This window comes from Doryrhamphus excisus, chromosome 9 (genome assembly GCF_030265055.1).
Source record: "Doryrhamphus excisus isolate RoL2022-K1 chromosome 9, RoL_Dexc_1.0, whole genome shotgun sequence".
NCBI lineage: Eukaryota > Metazoa > Chordata > Actinopteri > Syngnathiformes > Syngnathidae > Doryrhamphus > Doryrhamphus excisus.
This window is the reverse complement of record NC_080474.1, coordinates 10,160,405-10,187,676: the sequence shown is the minus strand read 5'-3', so window position 1 is coordinate 10,187,676 and position 27,272 is coordinate 10,160,405. Positions and strand designations below refer to the sequence as shown.

At 39.4% G+C, this 27,272-nt stretch overlaps 1 protein-coding gene across 7 annotated transcripts in view; it reads right to left on the bottom strand.

Annotated features, from left to right (window-relative positions):
• The window catches only part of LOC131135523 (obscurin-like protein 1), a 43,809-nt gene extending 17,443 nt beyond the window's left edge, over positions 1-26,366 (bottom strand). For 2 of the 7 annotated variants that reach the window (XM_058081520.1, XM_058081524.1), the window contains exons 1-23: positions 26,088-26,366; positions 19,384-20,485; positions 17,431-17,700; positions 16,558-16,818; positions 16,177-16,488; positions 15,823-16,089; positions 14,300-14,575; positions 13,873-14,148; positions 13,397-13,672; positions 12,906-13,178; positions 12,348-12,620; positions 11,905-12,171; positions 11,726-11,797; positions 9,837-11,081; positions 7,839-8,114; positions 5,674-5,949; positions 4,362-4,640; positions 3,969-4,244; positions 3,585-3,860; positions 1,560-1,820; positions 980-1,255; positions 600-872; positions 53-328 (exon numbers count right to left, since the gene is read on the bottom strand). In XM_058081520.1, coding sequence (XP_057937503.1) covers positions 53-328; positions 600-872; positions 980-1,255; positions 1,560-1,820; positions 3,585-3,860; positions 3,969-4,244; positions 4,362-4,640; positions 5,674-5,949; positions 7,839-8,114; positions 9,837-11,081; positions 11,726-11,797; positions 11,905-12,171; positions 12,348-12,620; positions 12,906-13,178; positions 13,397-13,672; positions 13,873-14,148; positions 14,300-14,575; positions 15,823-16,089; positions 16,177-16,488; positions 16,558-16,818; positions 17,431-17,700; positions 19,384-20,398 — 7,552 coding nt within the window. In that variant the 5' untranslated portion in view covers positions 20,399-20,485; positions 26,088-26,366. The remainder of the gene's footprint in view (positions 1-52; positions 329-599; positions 873-979; positions 1,256-1,559; positions 1,821-3,584; positions 3,861-3,968; positions 4,245-4,361; positions 4,641-5,673; positions 5,950-7,838; positions 8,115-9,836; positions 11,082-11,725; positions 11,798-11,904; positions 12,172-12,347; positions 12,621-12,905; positions 13,179-13,396; positions 13,673-13,872; positions 14,149-14,299; positions 14,576-15,822; positions 16,090-16,176; positions 16,489-16,557; positions 16,819-17,430; positions 17,701-19,383; positions 20,486-26,087) is intronic. The other 5 variants (XM_058081522.1, XM_058081521.1, XM_058081526.1 and 2 more) reach the window with 5 other exon arrangements.
• Positions 26,367-27,272: the final 906 nt, after the last annotated feature.

Here is a 27,272-nt window from a genome sequence, read left to right as displayed (position 1 = left end):
GACAAGGTTACAGACTGACACTTTTCATGTCCCAGTTTTCTGTCTTCCTTACCAGCTATATTTACAAAGAATGTCATGGAGTCATCTATTGTGTCACAGACATATTCTGCAGAATCTTTAACAGTTGTTTCCGGGATAATAAGCCTTCTGTAGATCCCATCCACCTCTAGTATGAGGTTGTCACTCTCCTCTACTTCAAGTCCGTCCCGATACCAACGGACCATTGCATGTGGTCGTGAGATCTCACAGCTCAACACCATCCTCTCCGATGTTTGTTGGCATAGTTCCATTTGAGACTGACTTGGTGATACAATCCGTACTGGAGGTTCTGGAAATAAATGGATATTTCTCCATCAACCATTGTTCATTTATTCAGATTATACTCAATGTGATGCGTATTGTTATCCATGAGTATAATGTGATACTTACTATTGGATCTGGAATAAGTACAGTACAGAAAGTACAAGGTGTATGCATGTATGTATATATTATATATCACATCAGGTGGTGGTATGAAAAACTATGTTTTCATTTTAAATGTCACATTTCTGTATTAAAAGTTGCATACCTACAGCACAGAATGATGTCATAGACTGTACCTGTAATGCTGAGGTTAAAGAATATTGAATCATCAGCTGTATCACAGACATATTCTCCAGAATCCTCGACTCCACTCGTCAGAATCTTCAGTCGTCTATAAGGACCTTCTATCTTTAGTTTAATATTCTCGCTCTCCTGGAGCTTTTGGCCATCTTTGTACCAGCTCACTACGCCATTTGGACGAGATAGCTCACAGCTGAGAATAATTTCCTCAGGTACATGACGGTCAAGGTGGACATCTTCCTTCGGGTAGATTATCATTACTGGAGGTTCTTTGGAGGATTCATAGGAAACACATTCAGTCAGCTGGTTGACATTTGAAGCACTTATTCTAAGGATGTATTCTTGTAAATCAAGTTCATAAAAGACATTCTCTTACCTCGTATTTTGACTTTGAACATTATAGTGTTGTCTCCTGCACGACACATGTACATGCCGGAGTCGGACAGTTGGGCTGACTGGATTGAGAGATTTCTTTTGGCGCCTTCTGCTTGGATTGTTATATTGTCGTTTGAATGGATTTCAGCTCCGTCTTTATACCACTGGACAACTCCATCAACCTGTGATACTTGGCATGATAGATCAAGCTGTGATTTTTCCACAGTGCTCTTGAAAAGCTCCTCTTCTGGGATGTCAGCAAATGTCACCGGTGGTGCTGCAGAATAGGGATATACGGAAAGTTTACACTTCACAGTATGACTCTCTCGTGAAGGTCTTTTTCACAGCAGCTGCATGGCCGTTAAGACATGCGGATATTAAAACTTACACACTTTGTATTACCACGCCACGTTGAAATTAGAAATGAAGGTTAATCACATTGAAAGCAAAGTGAGAGCGGTAATGATTGTGAAGAATTATAGTGTTTTAACGGATGAGTTCACCTTTTTGCATGGATTATAAATTGTGATAGAGAAGAAATTTATGACAGCATCGTGACAAGAAAAAGCTCGGGATATCACCTTTCAACTCTGTATAGCAACCATTGGAATGTGACTCGTCATCAGTTTTACAACTGTACACCCCAGAGAATGAAGACATTGCTGAGTCCAGATCAGATGTTCTCACATGGCCTTCTGAATTGATCTTTGCTGCTGATTTCGTAAAGAGATTTTTTCCATCTTGATTCAAGCCAGTCTTCCCCATGGAGTCTGAGACCTCGCAATGGGTTTTTTCTGGGTTGCCTGCTTCAACCGACTGCCTCGCCTTAACTTCTGGGACAGCTGAGAATCAAATTAATGCTAGAAAAATTTCAGGTCATTCAACATTAAATTAATTGCCACAATATGGTTTTGCAGCTTGAGATCTGCACTGCCCAGCATCTTGACTGTTCTTGTTCTTGTCAGAGTGACAAGCATCATAATCTACTCTGCATCTTACAGGAAGACACTCTAAGTGAGTGATTCTCAATTGGTGGGTCATGACTCAAAAGTGGGTCACTGAGCCATTTTCAGTGTCGCAGGTCTTTGCCTGGACAAAAAAAATGTCATGACCCGACGTCTGTAAATGCACCTCGTGGTCTCTTCTGTGCTATTGGCTTGCTTTGCCACGACAAGGTGCGCTCCTAAACAGCTGTGTAACCATTTCAAACAGTCCCTTTCAATAAAAGATAGTTGTGTCACAATTTGGGTCATTACTTGTCATTTAAGTGTGGTTATTGGGTCTTGCAGCCAAACCAGTTGAGAAACACTGCTCTTAATAATGTTACCAAACAGAAGGATTTATAATTATACACATTTTCAGCAATACAGCATCCCTCACCACTTCCCGCTCCACATTTATTTTGTCAAAAATATGTGAATTAATAAGTCATGCTGTTTCCTGGTTGAATACAGCCTACTATACATACAAAAGATATGCATGTTTTAGCAAATTGAATTTTGCCTAAATACATTTTCAATCATTAAAATGGCTAAATGAATGAACATACACCTATAAAACACACTCAAAGACACTAGGTTATACTGTATGTAGTTATTCTACACTGCTCACTAACTGTCAGTAATGTTACTGACACACAAACACCAGGCTCGGTTGCCAGTGCAGGTTTGAATCATTTCACAACGGGCGCAATAATCCCCAACACGAGCTACTGTTGCGGCCGTTACCCAATCCAAGCTAGAATACAAGTCAACCCAAAACAGTATCACTTCGTGTCCATGCCACCAGAAATTATTTAGTGCAGCGCAAAGGTGCAGGAGTCTTAGTTTACATGTCCTAAGTTTACATCTTAAATTGCTTATTCTCTGTTATTGTGTCCATTATATTCAGTAATACACAAGTGAGGGTGAATATAGGGGTGTTATTTCAAGTCTAGACAACTCTAATAATGTTAAAAAAAACATATTTATAAGGTTTTTAACAGATTTTCTATGCCGTTACTATAAAAAAAAACATAGCAGAAATGTACTTAGAAGAGTCAGGTCTGGAAACAAATTTACTGAATCATATTAAATCATGTTTCAGATTTAAAAAAATAAATATTACCCAAACCGAATGACTATCTTAGAGTACACCACTATGCTCAGGTTTGTTTTTCGTTTTTGCTGTGTGATACAGGTCAGGTAGCATGCAGTTCTTTTGTCTGAGATTTGTCTGAGATTTTGGGTTGAAACCAGGGTTGATCAAAAAGGTTAGATCAAACCAAACCAAACAGCCAATACCAGTGAGAAAAAAGAATTTACAGAGAAACAAAGAAATTAAGGCCATTTCAGGTTTTCACTTATAGGACATAATTTAATATGTAATATGTAATGGGTTTTAACCTAACATCAGTTTTATTTTGACAAAAAATGTTACCCTACTATCTGGTCTGTAAGGATTAGTTTTAAAACAACAACCTTATAAATGAGAATTTGCTTCATGTGTCCAACATAAGTATTTTATAAATGATGAGAGTGTGTAACCTTCTAATATTAAGTGGTTTTAGGGGTTCAATAAAGAAAAAGACAACAAAAGGTTAATGATTTTGTAAATACATATATCACCTGCAACATCCACCTTGAATTCTATGTGGTCATCTGCGGAATCACAGCAGTATACCCCAGAGTGTCTGACTTCTGCTGCTTTAATGACCAACGCTCTCAGTTTTTCTTCAGCGTGGACTTCGTAATCATTCTTTGGACACAGCTCTTCTCCGTCCTTGTGCCACTGGACTTGGGCAGTTGGCTCTGAGACTTGGCACTGCATCCTAACTGGGCAGCCTGCCTCTACCAATTTGTTTTTTTCTTTGTCTGGAATTGCTGCGAACCTGACAGGAGCAGCTGGTAGGTGGAAAAGATTTTAAGCAAAATTAATTATACAGTAAGGGATTATTTGGTAGAAAATCATTAGACACCTTTGACTTCATTGTGTTTCTCAAAACAAATCACCTTGGATGTCCACATGGAATGTCACAAAATCTTCAGCGAGTTTACAGCTGTAGAGGCCCGAATCTGACATCTTAGCTGAGTGAATTATTAATTTTCTGAGGCTGCCACCTCTTTTCATGTCAAGACCAGTTTTGCAAAAAAGCTCAGTCTCATCCTTATACCAGGAAACCTGGGCAGCAGGATCCAATACCTCACACTGGAGCATAATTGGAGACCCAACTGCGATCATCCTGTATTTCTCAGATTGTGGGATTGGCATAATTTGTGGCAATCGGCCTAAAGGAAGAGAACAATTTGACAGTTGATAAAGCATAATTAGGGGACAGTTTTACCTTGGGCGATCAAAAGAAATAAATTTCAAAGGAAGATGTCAAGAAGAAAGAAATTGATCACCTTTTACATCCACTTGGAATGTGATGGTGTCATCAGCTGTTACACATTTATAAATGCCACTGTGTGTGTTGTCAGCTGAAGGGATGACAAGTGCTCTTCTTCGACCCTCTATTTGCATCTCCAGATTGTTTTGTTGCTTTAGTTTGATCCCATCCTTATACCAGTCAACGGAAGCATCAGAATCCTCAGCGAGCTCACAGCTGAGGACAATGGTACAGCCTTCTTGTAATGTCTTGTTCCTTTCTGCCTCTTGAAGCTCTGAGAACTTCGTGGGAAGAGCTATAGAGTTAAGATATTGCAAAAAAAAAAGAGTTTCTTAATACATAATTAGACACGTATTAAGTAATCATGCTATTTTGTATGTAATTCCAAAGAAGGGCAATAAACAATAAGCAGTAAATAAACCGGACGGTAGCATGACAAATCATGGACCCAGTAATTGACTTGAAATAAATAATGATTAAAATAAAGTCAAGTTGGAGTCAAATTTATGTGTTAGCCACAGATAAATTACATTGATGAAGCAACTCACCAAAAGAACACAAAACAAAACATACAAAGTTTAAAAAAGATGGCTTAGTAACATGGACTCACTCTTTTACCGGTGGTTAAAAAAGAACATCATTTCACTCTTTTACAGGTGGTTAAAAAAGAACCTCAGCAGCCAGATTAGACATTTTGTCACAATGTACGGACAAAGATGTTTTTTTCCAGAGAGAAGTGCCACACCTGTCAAACAAAAGTAACCACAATTGGGGGAAATAATTATTTCAGCCCCTGTTAATATGGTAAGTTATATTAAAGAATAATGTGTAATGGGAAGAAGTTAGAAGAGGTGCTGTTTTTCTTTAAAACTCCTATTGGTACTTGTCTTGTATATTTCTTAGCTACCCTTTGAGTCTTAAGTTGCTGTCTGATGATTCCAGCCTTTGATATAAGATTTCACCATGAGTCAGATTCTTACACTAAGTAAGTTACACTGAGTAATGACCGCCTGCTAATGGACAAGCTTGATGTGAGTTCCCTTACGGCATGGACTTGTTCGTGCCAGAATGTCTTTTTACGACGTGAACATGTCCAGCTTATAGTCTGGTGTGGCTGATATATGTACAAATCTGTTTTTTTCTAGAATTAGAGTGTTTATCTTCTGTACCTACTGTATCTACTGTATCTGTATATGTATGTCTCAGTGGCGAAATGATATTACCTGATTTAATTGATATAACAACATTGTGTGAGTTGGTTGATAACATGAACACTTGTTCTAGTTAGTTTATATTGCAAGGCCAAAGTTACAGACTCCAAACATCACCTTTTACTTCCACAGTGAATTGAATGTTGTCATCCTTCGACTCACAACGGTATATGCCAGAATGAGCTACCTTGGCTGCTGGAATAACTAGACTTCTCAAGTTTTCCTTTGACTGGATCTCTATTCCACTTTGAGGTAGGAGCTGTGTTCCACCTTTGTACCATGTGACTTGTCCAGTGGGGTCTGACAGCTCACACTGTAGAGCAATGGGACAGCCTGCCATGATTGTCCTTTTCTGCTCAGCTTCTGACACAGCTGAAAACTTCTGAAGTGGAACTAAAGAATGGAATGCAAAATGCAATTAATTTTGAAAAGTATACATTTAGTTTCTGATTTTCAGACATGTTTTAAAAGTATTTTACATGGCGTTTTACCTTGACATTTGTAGGAATACTGACAGTCGGCAAACATATCAAAGTAAACAAAACACCTAAAAAAACCTGTCTGGAAATAAGAAACTAAACATATATTCAAGAATACAAAATGAACCTATTTGAGCTTCGGAAGTATTGGCATTAACTAAATCAGTCAAAGTAAGCATGTAAATAATACTTCTCTGCAGCATCAAACAGAAACAGAATCATGAGCATAATATGTAAAATTATGAAAACTCACTTTGCTTCTCATTTGTAGCAATTAACGAAACCCTTCAAATAAGGTCTGTATTTTCCGGACTATAAGTTGTACTTTTATTTGAAGGTTTGGCTGGTCTTGTGACTTATACTCCAGAGGGACTTATATATGTTTTTTTTTACAGTGACAGCCACGAGAGAGCGCTCTAGGATGTATGCCAGTACCTGCTCCTCCTACGCCGTGTACCAAAACCATGCACACTGGAGGCGATGAGCGATTGGGAGCAGCTAAACTAGCGAGTGACGCATTCACATCCAGAGCTAATTGCCATGGTTTAATTGGCTGTCAGATGTGGAGGGAATTATGGGGTGTCAAAGTAGTTCAGAGGAGGAACATCAGCCAGTGTTAAACGAGGATTCTGGCGAGTACTGGATCTTGTTAGTATTGAAAATAAACTTACATAAATGTAAATTAATGTAAGCTTACCAGATATGTGTACTCCAGTGCCAATGAGTTCTCAAGACAATGCTTTTGTGGCAAGTGTTGATTAGCATCCTACCCACTGTCATCAGTCGCTGATTGGTTCTCATTTGGGGTTTAAAAATGTTCAACTTTCTGAGATTGCGTCGCAAGTCACATACAAGAACAAACTTTCACGTGCACAAATTTTGCACGTCGGTTCGCTGGAGAGCGACACGAGATAATCGCTCTATCGTACAGTTCTTTTGAAAGTAGAGGTGATTTCTCCTGTGCCCAATATATTCCCGAGCGAATTATAGTCCAGAAAATACGGTATATACATAGTCCCACCGTGTGCTTAAGTCATTGAATGACAAACTGTACATGTCAAATATTTAAAAAAACAAAGTAAATTTATAAAATACTTAAGGTACCAAACACTAGTAGTGTTAGTCCATCATGAATTGGATTAACTTGGACATGGCAATATGTTGTGAATGAGATGTTATGAAGTGAAATGAATTGTTACAGCAACCAACTGCTGTTTTCAGTATTTTTTAACCAAAATCCACAAACAGTTTACAAAATAACAATTTTGCCCAATGTCTACTAAGAGGTACCAAGAACTATGAGCATGTTGCTAAACTGCTGGCACGCAAGACATTAGTAAAAGCTGCCTAAGGTGATGTGCTGTAGGAGACCATGAGTGAGCTAAGTATATGATTATTTATCTGTTTGGAGTTAGCATGCTAATACAAGTGGGCTAGCAAGCCAGCACAGCACAGCTTCTTTGGTTTGGGGCAGTCCATCCAGCAGGATGTGAACTATCTATTCTGTCCTAATTTTTTTATTTTATCATTGTTTTCCAGTTGCAGCTACTGGATGTCTGCCCCTTGCACAAGCTACTCGCAAGAAAGTTGAAGGAGTTTAAAGAAGACTGGATGTTATAAGCAGGAGAGAAGATGGGGGCACAAGAGCAAAAGTCTCAGGGATCAGGGAGAAGTCAGCAAAGCACATGGTCCGAGTTATTCCAAACCAAGTGGTAATAACAATAGATGCACAGCAAATTGCATTTGCACATATTCTATCTTGATGGAATCCTACTTGAACAGCAGACAAAAGCAACTTATCACCTTTCACGTCCTCTTGAAACTGCACTGTATCGTCTGTTGGCATGCAGCTGTAAGTCCCTGCATCAGACTGTGTGGCTAAATGTAAAACCACTTCTCTTATGGAGCCATCCACCGGCTTGTCTTGCCCAGCCTCGTCATGTGGTTTTATTCCATCCTTGTAGCAAGTGACTTGAGAATTAGGATTTGATGTTTCACAACACAGCACTGTGGGCTCATCAACTTCCACTGACTGTTCCGTCTCAGTCTGACATGGTGTTGAAATTCTCACAGGTGGAGCTGGGGATGTTTTGAGGTACATTAAGAGAAGATTGCATCATGATTACTGAATCAAATAAACAACTGTTTGGACAAAATAAAAGTCATATGAATAGCATTTCCAATTTCAAGTACATGATATAATCAAAATATATGTATAGTTGCAGTCAGAAGTTTATACTGAGTCATCATGGGCATGAGCGTATTAACATGGGGCCTTTAATAATTTATTCTGCCACATGGTTTAGCAAAGCATCGGCTCAAGTATGCTGCAAGTGGACTGTCATGGTGATCCGACTCAACGTCTATAAAGTTAGAAACTTTGCATACAAACATCCGCAAATGTTGCTCAGATGGAAGTCACAGATGTCTGTCATCTCCTGATGTAAAGTCTTAACTACATGAAGCACCATATTTGCAGAAACAGCTTCTTAAATTCAGCAGTTTTGCTGGGCTGAATTAAATAGCTGAAACTAGCAGGGCAATTATCCACATGTCATAACACATGTCAAAACTGGTTATGCAATAGAAATCAATCTAAAATAAATCTCCTAAAATGGCAATCCCAAAGCCCTGACCTCAACCCTATGAAACATATGTGGACTATACTTAAATGTCGGATCAGTGCCAGAAGACCATTTGTGTAAAATACATGTAAAAAGTCATAAAGGATGTTGCTGTATAATCGTTCAACCCTGGTAAAGGAATGGTTCAAATAAATAAGGAAAGGCCCAAAATTAATGAGACATACATGCCATGATGTATGGAAATGAAAAGACTTGTTTCCAAGTTTAAAAACCAGAACTGTATGTACAGTACACATTTAAAGTCATTTTCTTCAAATAAGAATTCTGTGTTTGTTAATATTCACCTCAGATTATCAATAATAGTTTTTAAAGTTTTACTTTCACTTCAGCCCAGTGCCAACCCACCATACTTGCAAGTGTGTGCTGTCTATTTTGAAAAAGGTAGGCAATATCTGTGGATTCATACAGGTTGCGTTGCGATACGGATTCATCCCCAGTACAGTTGACGCGCTTTCAACGCACGTTGTGTGCACTCATTTCTGCAATAAAGCCAAGCTGACGGACGGGTGGCAACATTTCGCCTCTAAGATGCCAATGACAAGGCAGCGGAAATGGTAAGAGAGGCCCAACAGAAGCGGGCCGTGGAAGATGAGAGGGCCAGAAAAGAGGAGAGGATGAACGAAGAATCGTGATGATGATGATGATGATGTAGGTGCTGCTGGAAGTGCACTGCTACTGCTGCATTAGAACCCAGAGTCTCTTCGGGGGAATGGGCGACATCTTGAATGAACCTCGGACTACCTCCCATCAGGTGGAAAAACTCACGTTCTTACAACATGCGAGTGAGTAAGAACACTGTACGTGAAAAGCATGTGTAAGTACGGCCTCCATACGATAACATGGCAATCGCATGGAGATCGTACTTTGCAAGTACATTGTAAGCATGTACGACTCACGTGTGACACGTATGCAACATACAATACACACAACCGCTAAGGGCCAGGCGTGCCGTGCAGGCCACATAATTTCACCTTGCGCAACCATGCAAGTGATGTGCATTGATGTTTTCAGAAAACGCCTCAGCCATGGCTTCCCCCAAAATTGTAATGACTAAAAACGCATGGTGGATTGTGACTGGGCTTAGATAGACTCAAGCTGCCAATAATCCCTAAACAAACTCTTTTATACAGAGGTGTGCTTTTTTGGTAATGCTAACCATTTAAATCACCTTCAACAGCCACCTTATTTGCAGCAACTATGTTGTGACTGTCAAATGTCCTTGTTGGATATCTCTCTTCTGATTGGACACATGATGTCTGCTTGTAACAAGCGGAACCTGAAAAGAGCCTTGAGGATCCTTTCCCAAGATTGAGCATGCTGCATATTTGGTCCATTGCAGCATCTGTATTGTGATGACAATCTGTCTGGACTGTTGTTTCAGGCAAGCATGGATATTGTTGGGTACACACAGCCTGTTCTGTTGGTGAGATGTCTTCCGGTTTGACAGATGAAGTTTGGCAATTCGAATCCCCCTTTGGTTGCATCATTTCTGGACATTGAGATTCATACAGTTCCAAACAACACAATGAGCCAGGCATAGTGCTTGTTGTTGAGCAGTCAGTTGATCTACCCAGCTGGCTATTCACGTCCTCAGGGTGGAAAAAATTAGGCTGTAGCAAGTCACCGGGGTTTTTTGAGCAGAGTGTTTCAGTTTGGATACAGTTAAGACGATTTTTTGTCATTATGACTGGCATCTCTGTCGAATTGTAGTGCTCCTCTGCTTGAACCATTGCAGACTGCAGTGAGGTTAAAAGTTTCTCAGAGCGGGGAGTTTTTGCAGAAATACAGAACCTGTCTAATGAGACAGTTGTAGGCTCTACGTCATTAATACAGTGTTTTGACCTGATATTTGAAGTCTTTTGGTGGTTACCTAGTTCTGACAGGACAGCCGTCTGTGCTGAGCTATGATGCTCTTCTAACTGGGTAGTTACAATCTTGAGATTATTATCCTCTGATTCAACACTCCGTAGAAAATTACAAACCTCTGATGGGACAGCTGTCTGCAAGGAAGTAATGAGCTGTTCAGAAATGTGAGGGTCTTCTGTCGCCTCTATATGGGAAAATGATTTCTCACCTTGGGATTCTGTGAGATGTTTAGTGTGATAGTATATGTCATGTTTCATGATAGATGGCTTTACTGAGCTGCAGTCAGATGGAGATTCTGTATTTACTCTTTGTTGATTGTTATGTTCTTTTTTATCTTTTGTTAAAATCCAGCCTGTTGTGTTTTCAAGAGTTGGCAGAGTGTTCTTGTGCCTGGAATGTTCTTCATATGTCACAGAATCTCCACTCTTGCTGTTGAAGATGCCAGTCTTGTACTTGGTGGAAAGGCACTTCTCAAAACAAGCTCCTTGTGTTGAGGTCTTCTTCTCTTGTTCAGAGGCAAAGCTTGGCAGTGTAGCTATAAGCAGAAAGGTTTTCAGTGGTTGTTGCTCTCAGTGCTTCTTCTCATAAGACAATTTAATTGACATCATTGTGGGTTAGGATGGAGTTATGCTGTAATCCATTGCAAAGACAATCAAGATGGTCGACCAGCTTTGGTCTGATATCAAGCTCTTATAGTTCCCCTACAATCTACTATAGAATCAAGAGCATTTACACAAAACATGTGTACTTATTCATTTGAAGAAGTCTATTACATTGCTTTCATTTTCGTTGTCATTGCAACGGGGCAAGGTTTTGTGGCAGTAAGATGAATGACTGGATCTGGTGATGTCTATCACATGGAATGAGCTCAAAGAGTTGTAAGCAGCATTTTAAGTGCAAAGATGTTGGTTGCCGTTAAGAGAGTAGTGACAAACACAACAGTGATTATTAGTTTGAGGAAGTACTCAACAGATAAACACCCACACATTTGATTAAGAGCACAAACTACAGAAAATAATAACAAAACAGAAATCACGAGATGGCAAAAAGCAATTTTTATCAAACCGGACAAGTGCCTTTTCAAGATGATTGAGCCAACCAACCTACTAACAACCATTGTTAGTGGCATGTATGGGCTGGGTTAACATGGATGACTGATGTTGAAATATATTAAATCACCTTTGACATCCGCAGTGATTTGGACTGATGCATCAGAAACCTCATCAATTTCATCACCATGGTGACACTGTTCTGTTGTTTGGACAAAGCCAAAAAGAAAACAATGAGCTTGGTCATATCTTCTGGGGTGAAACATGATACTTGAATTGTAACTATGCAGGTATGATGTGCAAAACCACCTTTTATATTCTCATTTAATGGTGCACCATATCTTTCACAGCTAAAACCTGCATCATCAGACGCGTCAAATGTGACTGCAGATGGAAAGACTTGGATGTTGCTCTCAGGTTCGAAAACTGTTTCCATTTTGTGGTAGACCGGGGTTCCATCTTTGTACCAACAAGCTTTGGCAATGGGATCTGAAATCTCAAATTGTTGAACAATTGGGCAGGGCACTTCGGCAGACTCTGCCCTCTGGACATCTGGGCCATATGTCACAGCTGGCACTATGGACAATCATTTTGGGGTGGAATATACAGTAAATATACTTAAAATCAATGTGGTCTTTGGTGTTACTTGTATGAAAATAACAAACAAGAAAAAAGAACACAGAATAGAGCTGTTTGAAATTGAGTCAAAAGACATATGTGTAGAGGAAAAAGAGAAAAGATAAAAAAATCACCTTGATTGTTTACAACTAATGCAGCAACATCATCTGCTGTTGCACAATAGTATGCTCCAGAGTTTGATGGATGAGTTGGTTCAATGACAAGGGTCTTCTTGATGGTTTCCATTTGAAAATCTTGGTCCAAATTTAAATGTGCTGCTTTAGCCTTCTGCAGGGACACTTGGGCAGCAGGATTTGAGATTTTGCAAGCTGGTCTTGTCGGGCAAGGTGCCTCAAGTGCCTGGTTCTCCACACACTTCCATGCGGGTGACAACGGCACCAGTGGAGCTAAAGGCGATGACTCAAATCATAATTATGGATAAACAGAACACATCCATACTCTGACTATAAAAAGGGGTTAATTTCTCAAAGCTTTTCGTAATCTATAACAAGTCATTGGCTATGTACATACTGCTGGACATAGATTAGTAAAACAGGTTAAAATATGAAAAAGTTACAAAAACAACAAATGACACAGACAGATACATCACATCCATTATAAATGTGAGAAGATCCTAGTTTAAAGACAGGTTTTGACATTGTTTTAGAATCCAAATATTAATTTATAATCACCTTTAATATCCATAGTGACATGGCAAGTGTCATCTGAGGATTCACATTCGTACTGCCCTGAATGCAGGCGTTCTGCAGGGACAATGAGTTGCCTCAATGTGCCATGACTCGGTATGTTCCACTCTTCAAGTGGGAAGAGCTTTACACCATCTGTATGGCATTGTATAGGCAAAGCGGGGTCTGCAATCTCACTTTCCAGCACCAAAGGTTTGTCCATTTCGAAGGACATTGTTCTCTCGAAGTCAAAGTCAGTGGAGGACATCACTGGTTTGGCTAGCATTGGAAATTCAGAAATCTAAATAAATACCTTCAGATAGTAACTGCTGAGCAGATTAAGTGGCTGTCGAGTAATGAATGAAATGGTATATGCTGGATAGCAATTTTGTATTATTTTTTAAAGTTATAAATGCATGATCAAAAGAGATGTCACACAAATGCTTCCAAGAAGCAAGGCTGAGGTTAAAATATTTGCGCAAAAGAAAAAAAATCACCTTTTATCGCCACGTGAAAGTCCATGGCGTCATCCATTGTTGTACATCGGTACACACCAGAGTGGCACAGCTCTGCAGCCTGAACAACTAGTGTCCTTGTATTTCCCTCTGAATGGATTTCTAAATCTGAGTCTGACATGAGTTGCTTTTCATCCTTGAACCAGCAAACAAGGGCCTCAGGATCTGAGACCACACACTGGAGTACAACAGGACTCCCCTCTTCAATCCATTTGGTCCTCATTTCTTCAGCAATTTTGCAGAACTTCACAGGTGGAGCTACAGATACAATTCAACCAGTATCTAATGTCAAACATTCAGGCCACTGTAAAGATCTGTTCGCAATTAGTTCAACTTGAAAAAGTAAAAGAACTGGTCACAGTTAAACAACAGCTCGAAACAGTTGTGTTGTGTGAGTTAGATGCTTGGCATAGTAAATATAGAATAGAAAGGTGGAAAAAATCATATTGCCAAATCACCTGTGATGTTCACACTGAATGTGATGGTGTCACCCTTTGTCTTGCAGCAGTACAACCCAGAGTGGTAAAAGTCAGCTGATGGAATAACCAACTTCCTCACCAAGCCATCAGTTTGAATAGCTACTCCACTTTGAGGAAACAGCTTTGCCCCATCTTTGTACCAGTGCACCTGAGCGTCGTGATCTGACAGCTCACATTGTAAAATAATAGGGCAGCCTGCGTAGATGGTTTTATTCCTCTGAGCTTCAGGAGTTGCTGAAAACCTCACAGATGGAGCTATGGATATTTAGATATTATATTTTTTTTTACAGTAATATTTTGATAACGCATATTTCAAAAGAGTAATATTGGAAAATATTTCCCTTTTAAGGCTGTTAAAAAAACACAAGTCTGTTGGAAAACAATCATGAGCATAAGGACAACTTACCCTCTACTTCCACATTGAATCTGATGACGTCATCAATGGCATCACAGCAATACACTCCTGAATGTGAGAATTCTGCTGATTGGATGACAATTCTTCTCATGGTACCCTCTGATTGGATATGAAGACCATCTGTTGTTTGTAATTCCACCCCATTCTTATACCAGTGCACCAGAGCTACAGGGTCCGACAGCTCACAGTAGAGCACAATAGGGTTCCCAATTTCAACAAATTTGTTTCGATCCATTTCTGACATCGGTGAGAACTTGACGAGAGGAGCTGCAGAATTGAGAAAATCAGTGAGTACATAGTCATATTTCAATTGATCAAATATAATTTGGCATGTTTTTGTCCGAACCACGTAAAAAGCTGCTTAAAGGGGACCGACGATGCTCATTTTTCGACCCTTTGTATTGAGTTGTGTAATCCTATACACGCACAGAAAACTTCTGAGATCTTCCAGAACCTACACCTATGCCAGCTGTGTTTCCTTGGATTTGTGCTTCCTGCTAAAATGATTTGTTTTAATTTATTCCACCCACGACGCGCCTCAGGGCACGCCCACTCCACTGTGATTGGTCCCACTCCCAAGCACTACGAAAGTACTTCCTGACTTCTGCGAACAAAACTTTATAATTTTGTGGGTATAGGAGTTACTAATAAATGAATAAAGCCTTTGGAGAGCTAATTGAAAAGTGTTTAGGAGCTACTGGGAGCTCATGCGCTACTGGCTGGAGACCCCTGACTTACCGTTATGAATTGAAAGAGTGGTAACGGTGGACATGTGAAGCCGGGCCCTGCCCCCAACCTCGCCTGCACGAGGAGGAGCACTCATAGTTGGACACACTTTGTCCCAAGCACCGCTGGTGCTGTGGAGCTCCGGATGTGAGGGCGCTGCGTTTATATGAAGTGCAGACAATCTTGGCACAACATCGGTAGTGGAAATGGGGTCATTACATGTTTTTTGCAGTACAATCTGTCCAGACATTGAGCACTGTAGCTCTCTCAACCTCTGTGGACGCACAGTGTGTCTGACATTAATGCACCTTTCCCAGTGAGAGCACGCTACTTCTGGCTTCGCCAACAGTTTGGCGGATATTTCACGTTCATGTTCACAAAAACAGTCCCATGCGAAATGCCATTGACAGGTGAAAAGATTTTTCTCTTGCAAGGAATCACCAACTCCAACATCGTATGCCTGAGCTTGCATCATGAACAGAGAAACAGAGCTTGGGGGAGGGTGTGGGAAGTAGAGCTTGGGGGAGAGCAGAGAGCGTGTCTGGCCTACAGTGCCTGCCCATATCAGGAAGCCCGCCCATCTGTGACATTACAGACTTCCAGTTCTACAACGCCTTCTGAAACCGAGAATTTTGAGCCATCCCAAACTTCTTTCAGGGCTCACTTCCAAATGTGCAAGCCTCATCATCCGAAACTTTGGCATCGTTTAACACGAGAATAAAACATTCGAACTACATTCATAAGTCCGAAAAGTGGAAAAAGCATAATAGGTCCCCTTTAAGACATACCTTGAATATACAGTGCCGCTGAATCCCGGATGCCATATGCAATAAATGTTATTTCAGCTCCATTTTCTGTGTCTCGAACCCCTTGAATCCGAAGCGACTGATGTGTCCTTGAGCGGCGCATGGAAAAACGTTCATCTTCCTGAAGCTGTGTGCCATTTAAAAACCACGATCCAATAACAGATGCAGATAACTCAATAGAAAAGACTGCATCTTGTCCTTCCGGCACCAGCGCATCCTGCAAGGGGGCTTGTATTCTGGCTACTGGAACTGGAAAAGGGAACACATTTAAGCATGAAGAAATTAAGTCTGAGCTGAATTGTTTGAAAAAAAAAACTCCAAAAAAGCCAAACTTACCCAAGTGAACTGCTCTTGGGAACTCCACATTGTTGCTCTTGCCATATTTGTTGACACTACAAATACGGAATCGATAATCAGCTTCACATGGCACGCTATCACCAAGGATCTCCACTGAGGTAGCAGAGTCAGTGGTGAGACACTGTAGCCACTCCTGTGAACCTGTGCCAACTTCCTGTCGCTCCAATACATAACCCGATGGAGGGTTTTTCCGTGAGTCCTGAGCTGGAGTCCACGAGAGAAGTGCTGCATTTGCACGTTCTGTATTAATCTGCACACCCACTGGACAACTAGGAGGACAATGTTTGGCCGCTGAAAGAAGATGAATATATTTAGAATATTGTGACCATTAATGTAGCAATGTATTTGATCATACAGTACCTTTCACTCTTAGCTGAGAGGAAGTTTTGGATCTGCCAACAAAAAAAGTTACATAGCCAGAGTCTTGAGGCATTGTATTGACAAAAACCAGAATATGAGTTCGACCAAAGGATTTCAGGATGGTCTGATGCGTTTCACGCAGCTCCACACCGTCTTTATACCAGTGTATATCCATCTCTTCTTTTTCAACCTCAACGCAAAAAGCAGCGTTTTCCCCTTCCAAGACATCAACTTTCCTTGGAAGCTTCCGCATAATTGGACCTAAAATTAAAATCACAAAACACACTGGGGTTTTAGCAGCAACCTTATGAACTAAAGGAACAACTGATGCACAATAGAGAGTACATCCCGTTCTAGTCAGAAGTTTGCAGAAAATCAACATGGGCTTGAATGTCTTGTTCATTTTGGGTCCTTTTGCAGTATGGAATAATATGAATTATTATTTTCTTTAACTAACAACACAATTTAGAATTAATTTAACATTTTCTCTCCACTACACAATATTCTGACGTTAACACCTTTATGTTTTTGCACTGAAAGGAAGGAATTATTTTCAGTGGCATCTTGTATGGGGTTTTATATGTAAAGTGTTTAAATTAAGGTACAACTTTATTGGTTTACTGTTTCTGTGTTTTTAGTCAAAATAAGGAAAATAAACTGAAACAAGGCAGCATAAATTCAAGGAAATTTGAGAAACAGATGTTCTACAGAGAACATAGGACACATATTGTAACTCTTATATATGTTATATATAACCACATTATTTTTGCCTACAATGGTTCCCAACAGCATAACATTTGAGGAGGATGTCCAGTAGTGTATTTTAATAAATAGAGTTAGAGTCGTGTTGAGGATTATTTTCTTATGGTTTACCTTTCACTGCTACCTCAGCAATGCTTCTTCCACCATCAGGCATCTCACAAAGATAAATTCCGTCATCATCTACTCCGATGTCACGAATAGTGAGCCGGCGTTTTGTTCCCCACTCCTCCATTCCATATTTGGCTCCTGGCTGTAGTCGTCTATCTTCCAAATACCATGTGATTGGAACAGAATCTTCGGGAACTTCACACTCGAGAACAGCCAAGTCCTGCTCCCATACTTCGAGATCAATGAGAGGCTGCTTGAACCGCACGGGGGGTTCTGGCACAGTGAAGGAAGAAAAACACTACTTTGTTTAAACTCTTTCCTGAAGTTTTTTTTTTCTGCTATGAAATGTCATCTGTAATAATGCCCTAATGTCCCACAGGACTTATTACCTACAAAATGTAAATGTGACCGTTCATTCCTGAGTAACAAACAAGATTAGCATAATTAGACAAGGACGAGGAATGGGATCATAAACACATTGGAGGTGTTAGATAGGAAATAAAGTGTCCGTAACTGACACCATCAGTCGGTACCAGACAGTTGTAAACAAAGAATGTGGACTGCACTTAGCCATTATGCAAAGCCCACCTGATTACGTTCCTCACAAATGGCTTAACCTGACCAGTAAAATCATAAATCATAAACAGCTACTATCATTTTTTTAACGTTGACTTGGAATCAACCAATGTAATGGTAATAACCATTAATAGGGTTGGTGTTGCTTTGTTGTGCAATACATGTGACATACTGTACATACTGTATGTACTGTGTACATACTGCATATAGCTCGCTGCAGTGACGTGCGGTGAGGATCATGGTTGGTGAGGCACTGCCTCCTTTGGAGTTTTTGAAAATGTTAATACACGTTGCCCATTAAGATGATAGAGAGAAAGAAAGAGCACAATTTATTTGTGTTAAAAAAAATTGTCTTCTCGTTTATTACTTTTTATAAACAAAAAAACATTTCACCGTATCACCTTTTATTTGCATATGAAGTACATAAGCTCTATTTTTCTGCAGGAAAATCTTTGTTACTTTGTTGTAAAAGTCTGATCACTTTCTGTTGAGCTTGGATATATAAACATTCATCTTAACAGGCAAAATGTATTTATGCATTCATATCTTTAATGCATTTAACTTGTTGTTGACACTAGCTGATGCTACTGTTTGTGTATTTCACTAAAGTTAAAACAGTTTTTCTTCTCTTCTCTAGAAAGACAGCGAGGACAAGCACATGCCAACTCACGCATGGGTGCAGTACTTCAGCACCTCAGTGTGTACATTTATTTGCATTTCATTGTCTGATTAGCAAATATAATGATGCTACACTTACATTAAAGACATTAGATGGGATGTAGAAGGTTAGAAGTTTCTGCAAACATATTGGCAACATGCAGACAGACAAACAGAAATTGCTATTCAATTTAGTTCATTAAGAGCAGTGCACTCAGACAGGAGGCAAAACTCACAAACTTAAGCCGAAACGGGAGATGTCACATGGTACTGTATGTGATTAAGAAATGTGTAAATTCAGTGAATTTTACTTAAGAAAAACAGGAATCATAAAAAAAATACAGTTGGACGATTTTCATCGGCCTCCCCTGACCGCACGTCACTGTATCACTGATGCTCTGAGCCTGGACTTCTCAGTGCCATGTGGGAAGTATGATCCCTTTCCCTTCTCTCTCCCCCAGTGATTTCACAGGCTAAGTGACTTTCCAGACTTTATACTGCTGCTGGAGATTTACTTCATAATGTCAGTGTACCTTCTTGGTCACATCTCACTGATGTCATTCTAGCAAACAGAATGAAATCCTATCCAAGGACACACGATCCCACACACACATTCCTCTGGCAAGATCTTTCCAGACTGACAGTGGGTATATACAGTACTCACTTTCTAAATGTTGTGTAATATGTTTCAGTAAATAATATCTCAAAGTAAACTTGTCTTACCCTTTACTGAGAGGTGTACAGCACTGAGGGTTTGGCCTGCTGTATTGGAAGCAGCACAAACGTAGACTCCGTTATCCTTCTGCTTACAGTACAGAACCTTGAGTGTAAAGTATCCTTCTCTATCTTCATATAACAAATAACGCCTTCCAGAGAGTATCAGTCTTCCATCCTTTCTCCAAATGATTTCAGGTTTGGGTTTTCCCGTTACAAAACAGCGGAATTTTGCATGTTTTCCCTCCGTCACTGCAAACATTTTTACTCTTGTTGACCTGGTCGTTGCTTCGTCTTTGTGTTGAGTGGACATCTGTCTGCTGCTCCTCTGTTTCCCTTGATGAGCTTTTCTGTGGCCATTTGTGTAGCCATTCCGATTCCCATCGTCTTCATGTCCAGGGCCTGCATCAACAAGCAGCACAGCTCCTGCCAATGCTTCCCCAAACTCGTTTCTTGCCTTACATGTATATACACCACCATCTGGCGCACGGGTCTTAAAGATCTTCAGCTGGAACCATCCACCATCCTGGTAACTAACACTGAAGTGGGTGCTTTCAAATATTTCACTGAGTTTTCTGCCATCCTTCTCCCAGCTAACTTCGGGTCGTGGATTTCCCCAGAGTTTACAAGAGAAGACTGCATCTTCTCCACGTCCAGCACGAGTAGATAGGGGTTTGATGAGGAATCGTGGTTTATTCTCTTCTCTTAACTCCATTTCTTGTGCCTCACCTTCCACCTTCAGTGTGGCCGCTGCATATGTTTCACCAATGCCATTTTTGGCTTTGCATATGTACTGCCCGCTATCCTCCATGGCAACAGCAGTTATGATCAGATTGTAAACATTTCCATCCTCGAAAACTCTGTATCGTCCTTGTGGATCAATCTTTTCATTATTCCTCTCCCATATGACTGCAGGTCTTGGATCACCACCAATCTGACACTTTAGAACTGCATCAGCGCCACTCTGTACCAACACCGGTCTGGGATACGCCAAGAAGCGAGGTGCACCACCAAACACATCCATTTTTGCTCCGTCAGCCGGGTTTCAATTGAAGCAGCTCAGGAGACCTAAACTATTCACTGGGCCTCAGCGATTCTTCTATGGAAAGTACTAAAAAGAAAAGAGAAGTTATATGAAGTAATTTAATATGGAACAGTACACACAAAATTTGAGGTTCAGAAAAGGCTGTGTTTTACAATGAATGGAAAATCTTGTAGTAATCGCTGTACAGGATATGTATTTCTGTTTTGTGACAAAATAACGTATGTAACGTATGTGCAAAGGGATTCAGTTTTTTGTTGGTTGCAAAATTGGCCAAATTAGCTATCAAGAAATGCATCAGTAGGTTCTTAGTAAACAGATAACTTTTGTGATCGATATTGGGCATCATACACTCAGTTAGTTTATCCGTAATTTAAATTACAATATTAAACATGTTTCATAACTACACCGTGCATTTTTTTCAAGACAGTGGGCACGATCGTGCATCAGTCCCTAACAGTGTTTTTTTTTTTGTCTGCTCGTTTTGGGTGGTTTGGCTGGTGATATCAAGTCAGTTGGAAAACTGCTTGTGATAGTGAATGTGGTCCTTTTGATAAAAATACAGTCAGCGAGGCTGACACATTATTGTTATGTTTATTGTCATGTTTGCATGAACCACCAACTTCACACAGCTCATATATATATTATCCATCCATCGCTTTTCTATGCCACTTCTCCTCACTAGGGTCGCAGGTATGCTGGAGCCTATCCCAGCTATCTTCAGGCGAAAAGGTACATTCTGGACCAGCCAATCACAGGGCACATATCGACTAACAACCATTCACATTCACATTCATACCTATTGACAATTTGGAGTCGCCATTAACCTAACATGTTTTTAGAATGTGGGAGGAAACCGGAGTACCCAGAGAAAATCCACGCATGCGCGGATTGAACATGCAAACTCCACACAGAGATGCCAAGCGGAGAATCATTCCCGATCATCTGACTGTGTGGCCAATGTGCAAAGCACATCGCCGCGCTGCCCCCATATATATGAAATAATTATAATATACTGTATATAAATAATTAAATAATAAAGTCTCAAGGATCATTTACATACATATACAAATACCTGAATAATAAACAATACATATAGCAACATCTGATCAATCCAGATAGATTTCAGACTTTATGTTCTGCTCACTTCCAGTTAAACCACACCCACTTCCTGTTTATGCCCTACCCACTCCAAGTACGGATATGAATACAGATAATTCAGATTTGTGAGCAGATACAGATACAGATAGTGGTGTACTCGTTCATCCCAAATAATCAGAATAATAAAATGCGTGGCTGCCGGCATCTGTTCTCCCTTTTTTGCCACTGAAGCAAAAGAGCGAATCAGAAGGGTGTTTAATGTCAGCTGACTGATGTCATATGTCCTCTACAAAGTGTCGGTAAAAATGTTATGATGACCCAGCGACCCACACTGCCTTTGCGATCGCCGTAACAGGCATCCCTGATAAGTTATATATGTCCATTTATACAATGTATAAAAAATTATATATTTCCAAGATGTGGCAGCTTTTATTCAATCAATCAATTACTTTGTTTTGTACGGATGTCAGCAACATCGATAGGTACATGCATTCAAATGCCTGACAGGAATACCACAACACCTGTCATCATCACTGAACTCAATGATAACTCAACTCACCAACAAAAAACACACTGACATTGCTAAGGCATATAAATCAGTTGAAAGAAACAATAAATGAGTGTCTGACAAAACACGATGCTGAGATCATCAAGAAAGCATGCGACTTAAGGAAGAAGTGACAGCTAGGAGACTTGGGTTCGATTCCCCCCTCGGGCATCTCTGTGTGGAGTTTGAATGTTCTCCACATGCGTGCATGGGTTTTCTCCGGGGACTCCGGCTTCCTCCCACATTCCAAAACCTGCATGCTAGGTTAATTGGCGACTCCAAATTGTCCATAGGTATGAATGTGAGTACGGTGTGAATGGTTGTCTATATGTGCCCTGTGATTGGCTGGCGATAGGCTCCAGCACGCCTGTGACCCTTGTGGGGATAAGCGGTAGAAAATTAATGAATAAAAGTTCAAGGCGTTTGGAACACCAAGTGTAAAATGCAACATCAAGTCAAATGGAGGATGCAGCAAGCCAACGTGCTTTTTGTTGAAGACATCAAGGAAGTTGAACTGTTGATGACATCTCACAACTCACAACAACTTAATGGAGGTGGAATTCAACAACATTCATGATGGCTCGTGTTAATAGTATTCAATAATAGAAGCACTGCAGAATTAAACAAAATAAGCACTATTGCTTGAACTTTGTAACTTGTGAGCAGGAACCAGTTAGAAGCAGGCAGGGCTTAAATCTGTATATTATTTTAAGTCTCAAATTGACTTGGATTAAACAAAAGTTGTTGTATTGTTTATTATTCAGAAATATGTTTACTGTGTCTCTGTGTAAGTGATCCTTGAGACATTTATTCTTTAATTATTTTTAATGAGCTGTGTGAAGCTGGTGATTCATGCAAACACGACAACTAGGGAAATAATATGTCAGTCCTGTTAACTGTATTTTTCTCAAAAGCACTGCGTTCAGTACTACAAGACTTTATATCACCAGCCAAACCAGCTGAAGCAAGCAGATGAAAAAAGAAAACACAGTCAGTGAAATGCACTGTGTATGTTATGAAAAAAGTTAGTTTCAAGGTGCATACTGCAACCTACTGAGAGCGGTGTAATATTGGAGTCCTTTATAACAACTATCCGGTTCATCCCTAATTTTTGCCCGTTCCACTGATCCATGGTTACTAAAATGGCATGTTGACTTGCTCAATGTCACTGTCTCGCAGCAATGCCACTTGCTCATGTACACATGCTAACTGTTTTAAGTGTCTATTGGCAACATTACACATTTGTCTTGTCCTCCAAGCACTATTGCAACATGAATTGGAATTTTCTTTGGAATTGTGTATGGCAGCCGTGGCCAACAGCACTCTTCATAAATAAATAAAAAATGTACAATATCCTTTCCACAGCACAATAGCTTTTATTCTTGTTGAGTGCTTGGCATTTCAAATGAGCCTGTGAAATGTTGAAATGTGAAATGAGAACAAAAATGCATTGCGTGGTCTCAGGAGGTTATAACCACATCTGCTACTACTACTATATATTTTTTCCACAAATTTTGACAGCGACCACCCTCTTGGCACTGGAGGACGAGGAATAGCTGAGCATGCGGCACAACAAGCAAGTGAGAGCAGGAGACAGAAAAGCCTAATTACTAAAACAGCTTGAAGAATACGTGCTTAGTACACTTTACCACAGGGGTGTCCAAAGTTTCTTATATTTATTATAAAATATAATTTAACAAGGAAATAAGAAAACATGAAAACAATGTAAAGTAATTTTAAATAAGCACACGCCACATATTAAGATGAAAAAAATTGAACATAATGAGGAACATAATTTAACAATAATACCATTGTGATATTAATATGAACAATAAGATCATTTTAGTAGTAAGAAGTTGAAAGATTAAGGAAAAAAAAATTCGTTGTAATATTATAAAAAGAAATAACACTTAAAACCATTGAATAGGTTGTAGAAAAATGTATAATGTGATGATGAAACTATTAGTCAAACTATTATGGGAATAAAGTCAGAATTCAGAGAAAATTTACAAAAACAAAAAACAACAACAGCAGGAATGACAAAAAAAGTTGCAATTTTGCGAGAATAAATGAGGAAAAATAATCTAATTTTAGTACCATAGAGATATTGAAAAACATCTTTTTTTTAAAGTTGTCAAATCGTGAGAAACAAACAAAACAAAATGAGGTTAGAATTTTGGGAATCTTTGATTGGGGAAAAGTCATAATATTACAAGACAACTATGATTATTTAAGACAAACTACTTGGGGGGGGCAGCAAAAATTAAAAAAATTAACAGTAATTTTACGGAAATACTCTCAAAATATTAAGAGAAAAAAATGTGATCTAACAAGAAAAAGTTGTAACTTAACTAGAATAACGTGAAAAATTTTAAATCATTTAAGTAACAAGAAGTTGAAACAATAGGAAAGAAGTATCTTTTTTTTAAAGTTGTAATATTATGAAAAAGAAACAAAATAAAGTTGCAATTGAAATGAAAGAGGCCACTGCATCCTTTCAATTTTTCAGTATGTGGCCTTCGAAGGCACCTCTGCTTTAATAGAAGTCTAGCGGGAACTGCATTATAGCTGAGCCTAATCAGCTTTGAACAGGAAATTAGCAAGTAGATAATATTGAGTCTAGAGAGAGACTAATACAACGAGCACACATGTCTGAACACTGGAAATAACTAATTAAAATAAAATTAAATTTATATCAAAGACTATATTGGCATATATTATTGTCATCACAAGAGACTGCAATGTACGTACAGTCAAACCTCAGTTTTCGTATAAGTGGGCTTTTGATGAAAATATTGTTTTGGTTCATACCTTGTCAGGGTTATCGTACATAACAAACTCACACATAACAAAATAGTTTGTTTGTCCTGCAGTGTACTGTAAATAAGTCAGTTAAGGTAATATTTATTATTACTAAGTCATCGGATTCATATAGCTTCCTATGGTAAAAATTGCTTTGGGTTTGTCCGGAAATATCGCAATAGGGATTTTAGGGCATACAATCCATCCTTAAATGGGTCAGAATAAAATATGAGAAACTTACAAGTTGACAAAAAATTAATCCAGCCTAATTTCATTAATAGTATGACAGCATCCATGATTTGTTATTAGTTACTTTACGTTTGTAGTGGAGATAACACAAATGGCATTACAAAATCACAGTGATGTGCGTGTTTCAGCACAAAGCGGATGGTATGAATATTAAGGCTAATTGAATTAGAGCTGTCTGCATGACAGAAAAACACATGCCACCCCATCCTGAGATGGTCCTTGGTCCAATTACAACAGCAGCCAGTACAGCTGGTGCTGTATTTCAGTGGGAAAGTGCTTAATATAGTTCAATCTAAATAAAGACCTGCAAGAGAGTATGTGTCAGGTATCACAAAGATTTTTCTGAAATATGCGTGCTCACACAAACACAGCACGAATTCACAGTCTGCCCACCCAAGAGACTTTACATTTCAAAACATGCTGGGCCATATCCTTTTGTTAAGTCTTTTATTAAGACAATTCCCTCTCTTATTAATATATGGTAAACATGAATTTTGTTTTGGAAAAATCTCATTCATTTTGTATTTTGCATATGTGATAGTTTGTAGACAGACAATTTCTGACATCTTTTTTGTAGGATCTGTGGAAGGCAATGTCTGAAGTACATTCAATTTTTCAAGGATGGCTTTTGGAGAAATAATTCAGAAATTCCCAATACCTTTCCATCGAAGTGTAGTTTTAAATATTTAGTTTGGTGACCTTTCACTGCACTCTGTGAATGGATTGTGTTGCCTTTAATACTGGGAGTGAAACCTAGATGACTATTGCCAAGTCTACTTTGTATACCTTTTACATACTTGGGTGCAGATTAATACTATAGGCCAGTGTTATGTTTCCCGTACAAAATGGACTTCAATATTCCCACTGGTGGTTTAAAGAGAGGAGATTAACCCCTGTGTTTACATGTCTGATTTCATTGAAATGACCTCTGCCCCTTGTGAATTTGTGCCGTGTACCCCTCAGATGACCTACCTCGCCTCAGTTGCCAACAACGATCGTCAGCATACATTCCGCAGTTGCAATCAGTCTTTGAGTTAAGAAGCAATACCACTGGGCTCCTGAAGACCGAATAATGTCCCAAGTCGACTTCAAATGTAGATGCATGTTTTCTTCAAAGCTCCTTCGTTCTAGTCCAGTACATTGTTGGAAGTTTTTTGTTTGGTTGAACCAAACGTCAGTTCCTTCAGTTGTCGTTGATTTAGCCGATCCCGAATGGTCCCCCTACCACTGCGTCGTTCAGCCCCGAGACACCCCGAGTGTCATTGTTCGTGGAATACTGTTAAATGCTTTTGCAGCTGCTGCTGTCCCCTAAAAATACTGGCAGCCTCGATGACAGCAGGGAAGATAAGTACGGCACTTCCACTCATTTCCCAGCAGGGGCTAAAGATAGCGGAGGTGACCAGTACATAGAAGACTGCTTAGCTTATGTGAGGCTGTGCATTCAAAATACAGGGAGAAGAGAAACCTTCCGGTCTTTCACAACATTATTAGGAGGGGGGAAGGGAATGTAATTCCCAAATGTACTATTATCTTCTCAATTCACACAATAATAAAACAGTAGATGCTTTGGTGCATCTCCATGAATTACAATATTGTGTACAAGTTATTGCAGTTCAATTTAGTTTGAGAGACTAATTAACCCTTTGGAGTCAAAGGTTGTTTTTAGCGTTTTTACATACTTTTGTGTTTATATTGATAGCTCAGTGTATTGAAAGCTTTGTTGAACTTATGTATAAATGTGATGAATTTTATCAAATAGTTTAGCTTCATTACAAATTATAATTCAAATTAGAAGCTATGGCAAATTACCTTCAAAACCGCGATCCTAGTGAGGATAAGCGGTATCAAAAATGAATGCATGAATGAATGAATACCTCCAAGGCTTCACCAGCCGGGGTGTACGTTTTCATGTCAGTTGACCACTTGGTGGCAGTGTTGGCTCACCTTTCTTTCTCTTTCGCCCTACAACCAAACATCTGTTAATGCTTTTTTTCCACCCATAGTGTAATTTCCATTGCCTGTTTACTGCCTGCCAATGGTGAACACCATGGATAATACTATAACAAGTTTTACCTCACAAATTTTCATCACACAGAATTAATTTTCCAATACATCCTCCTTCATGAACCAAACACTTATGACTCCTAATTTATGTCT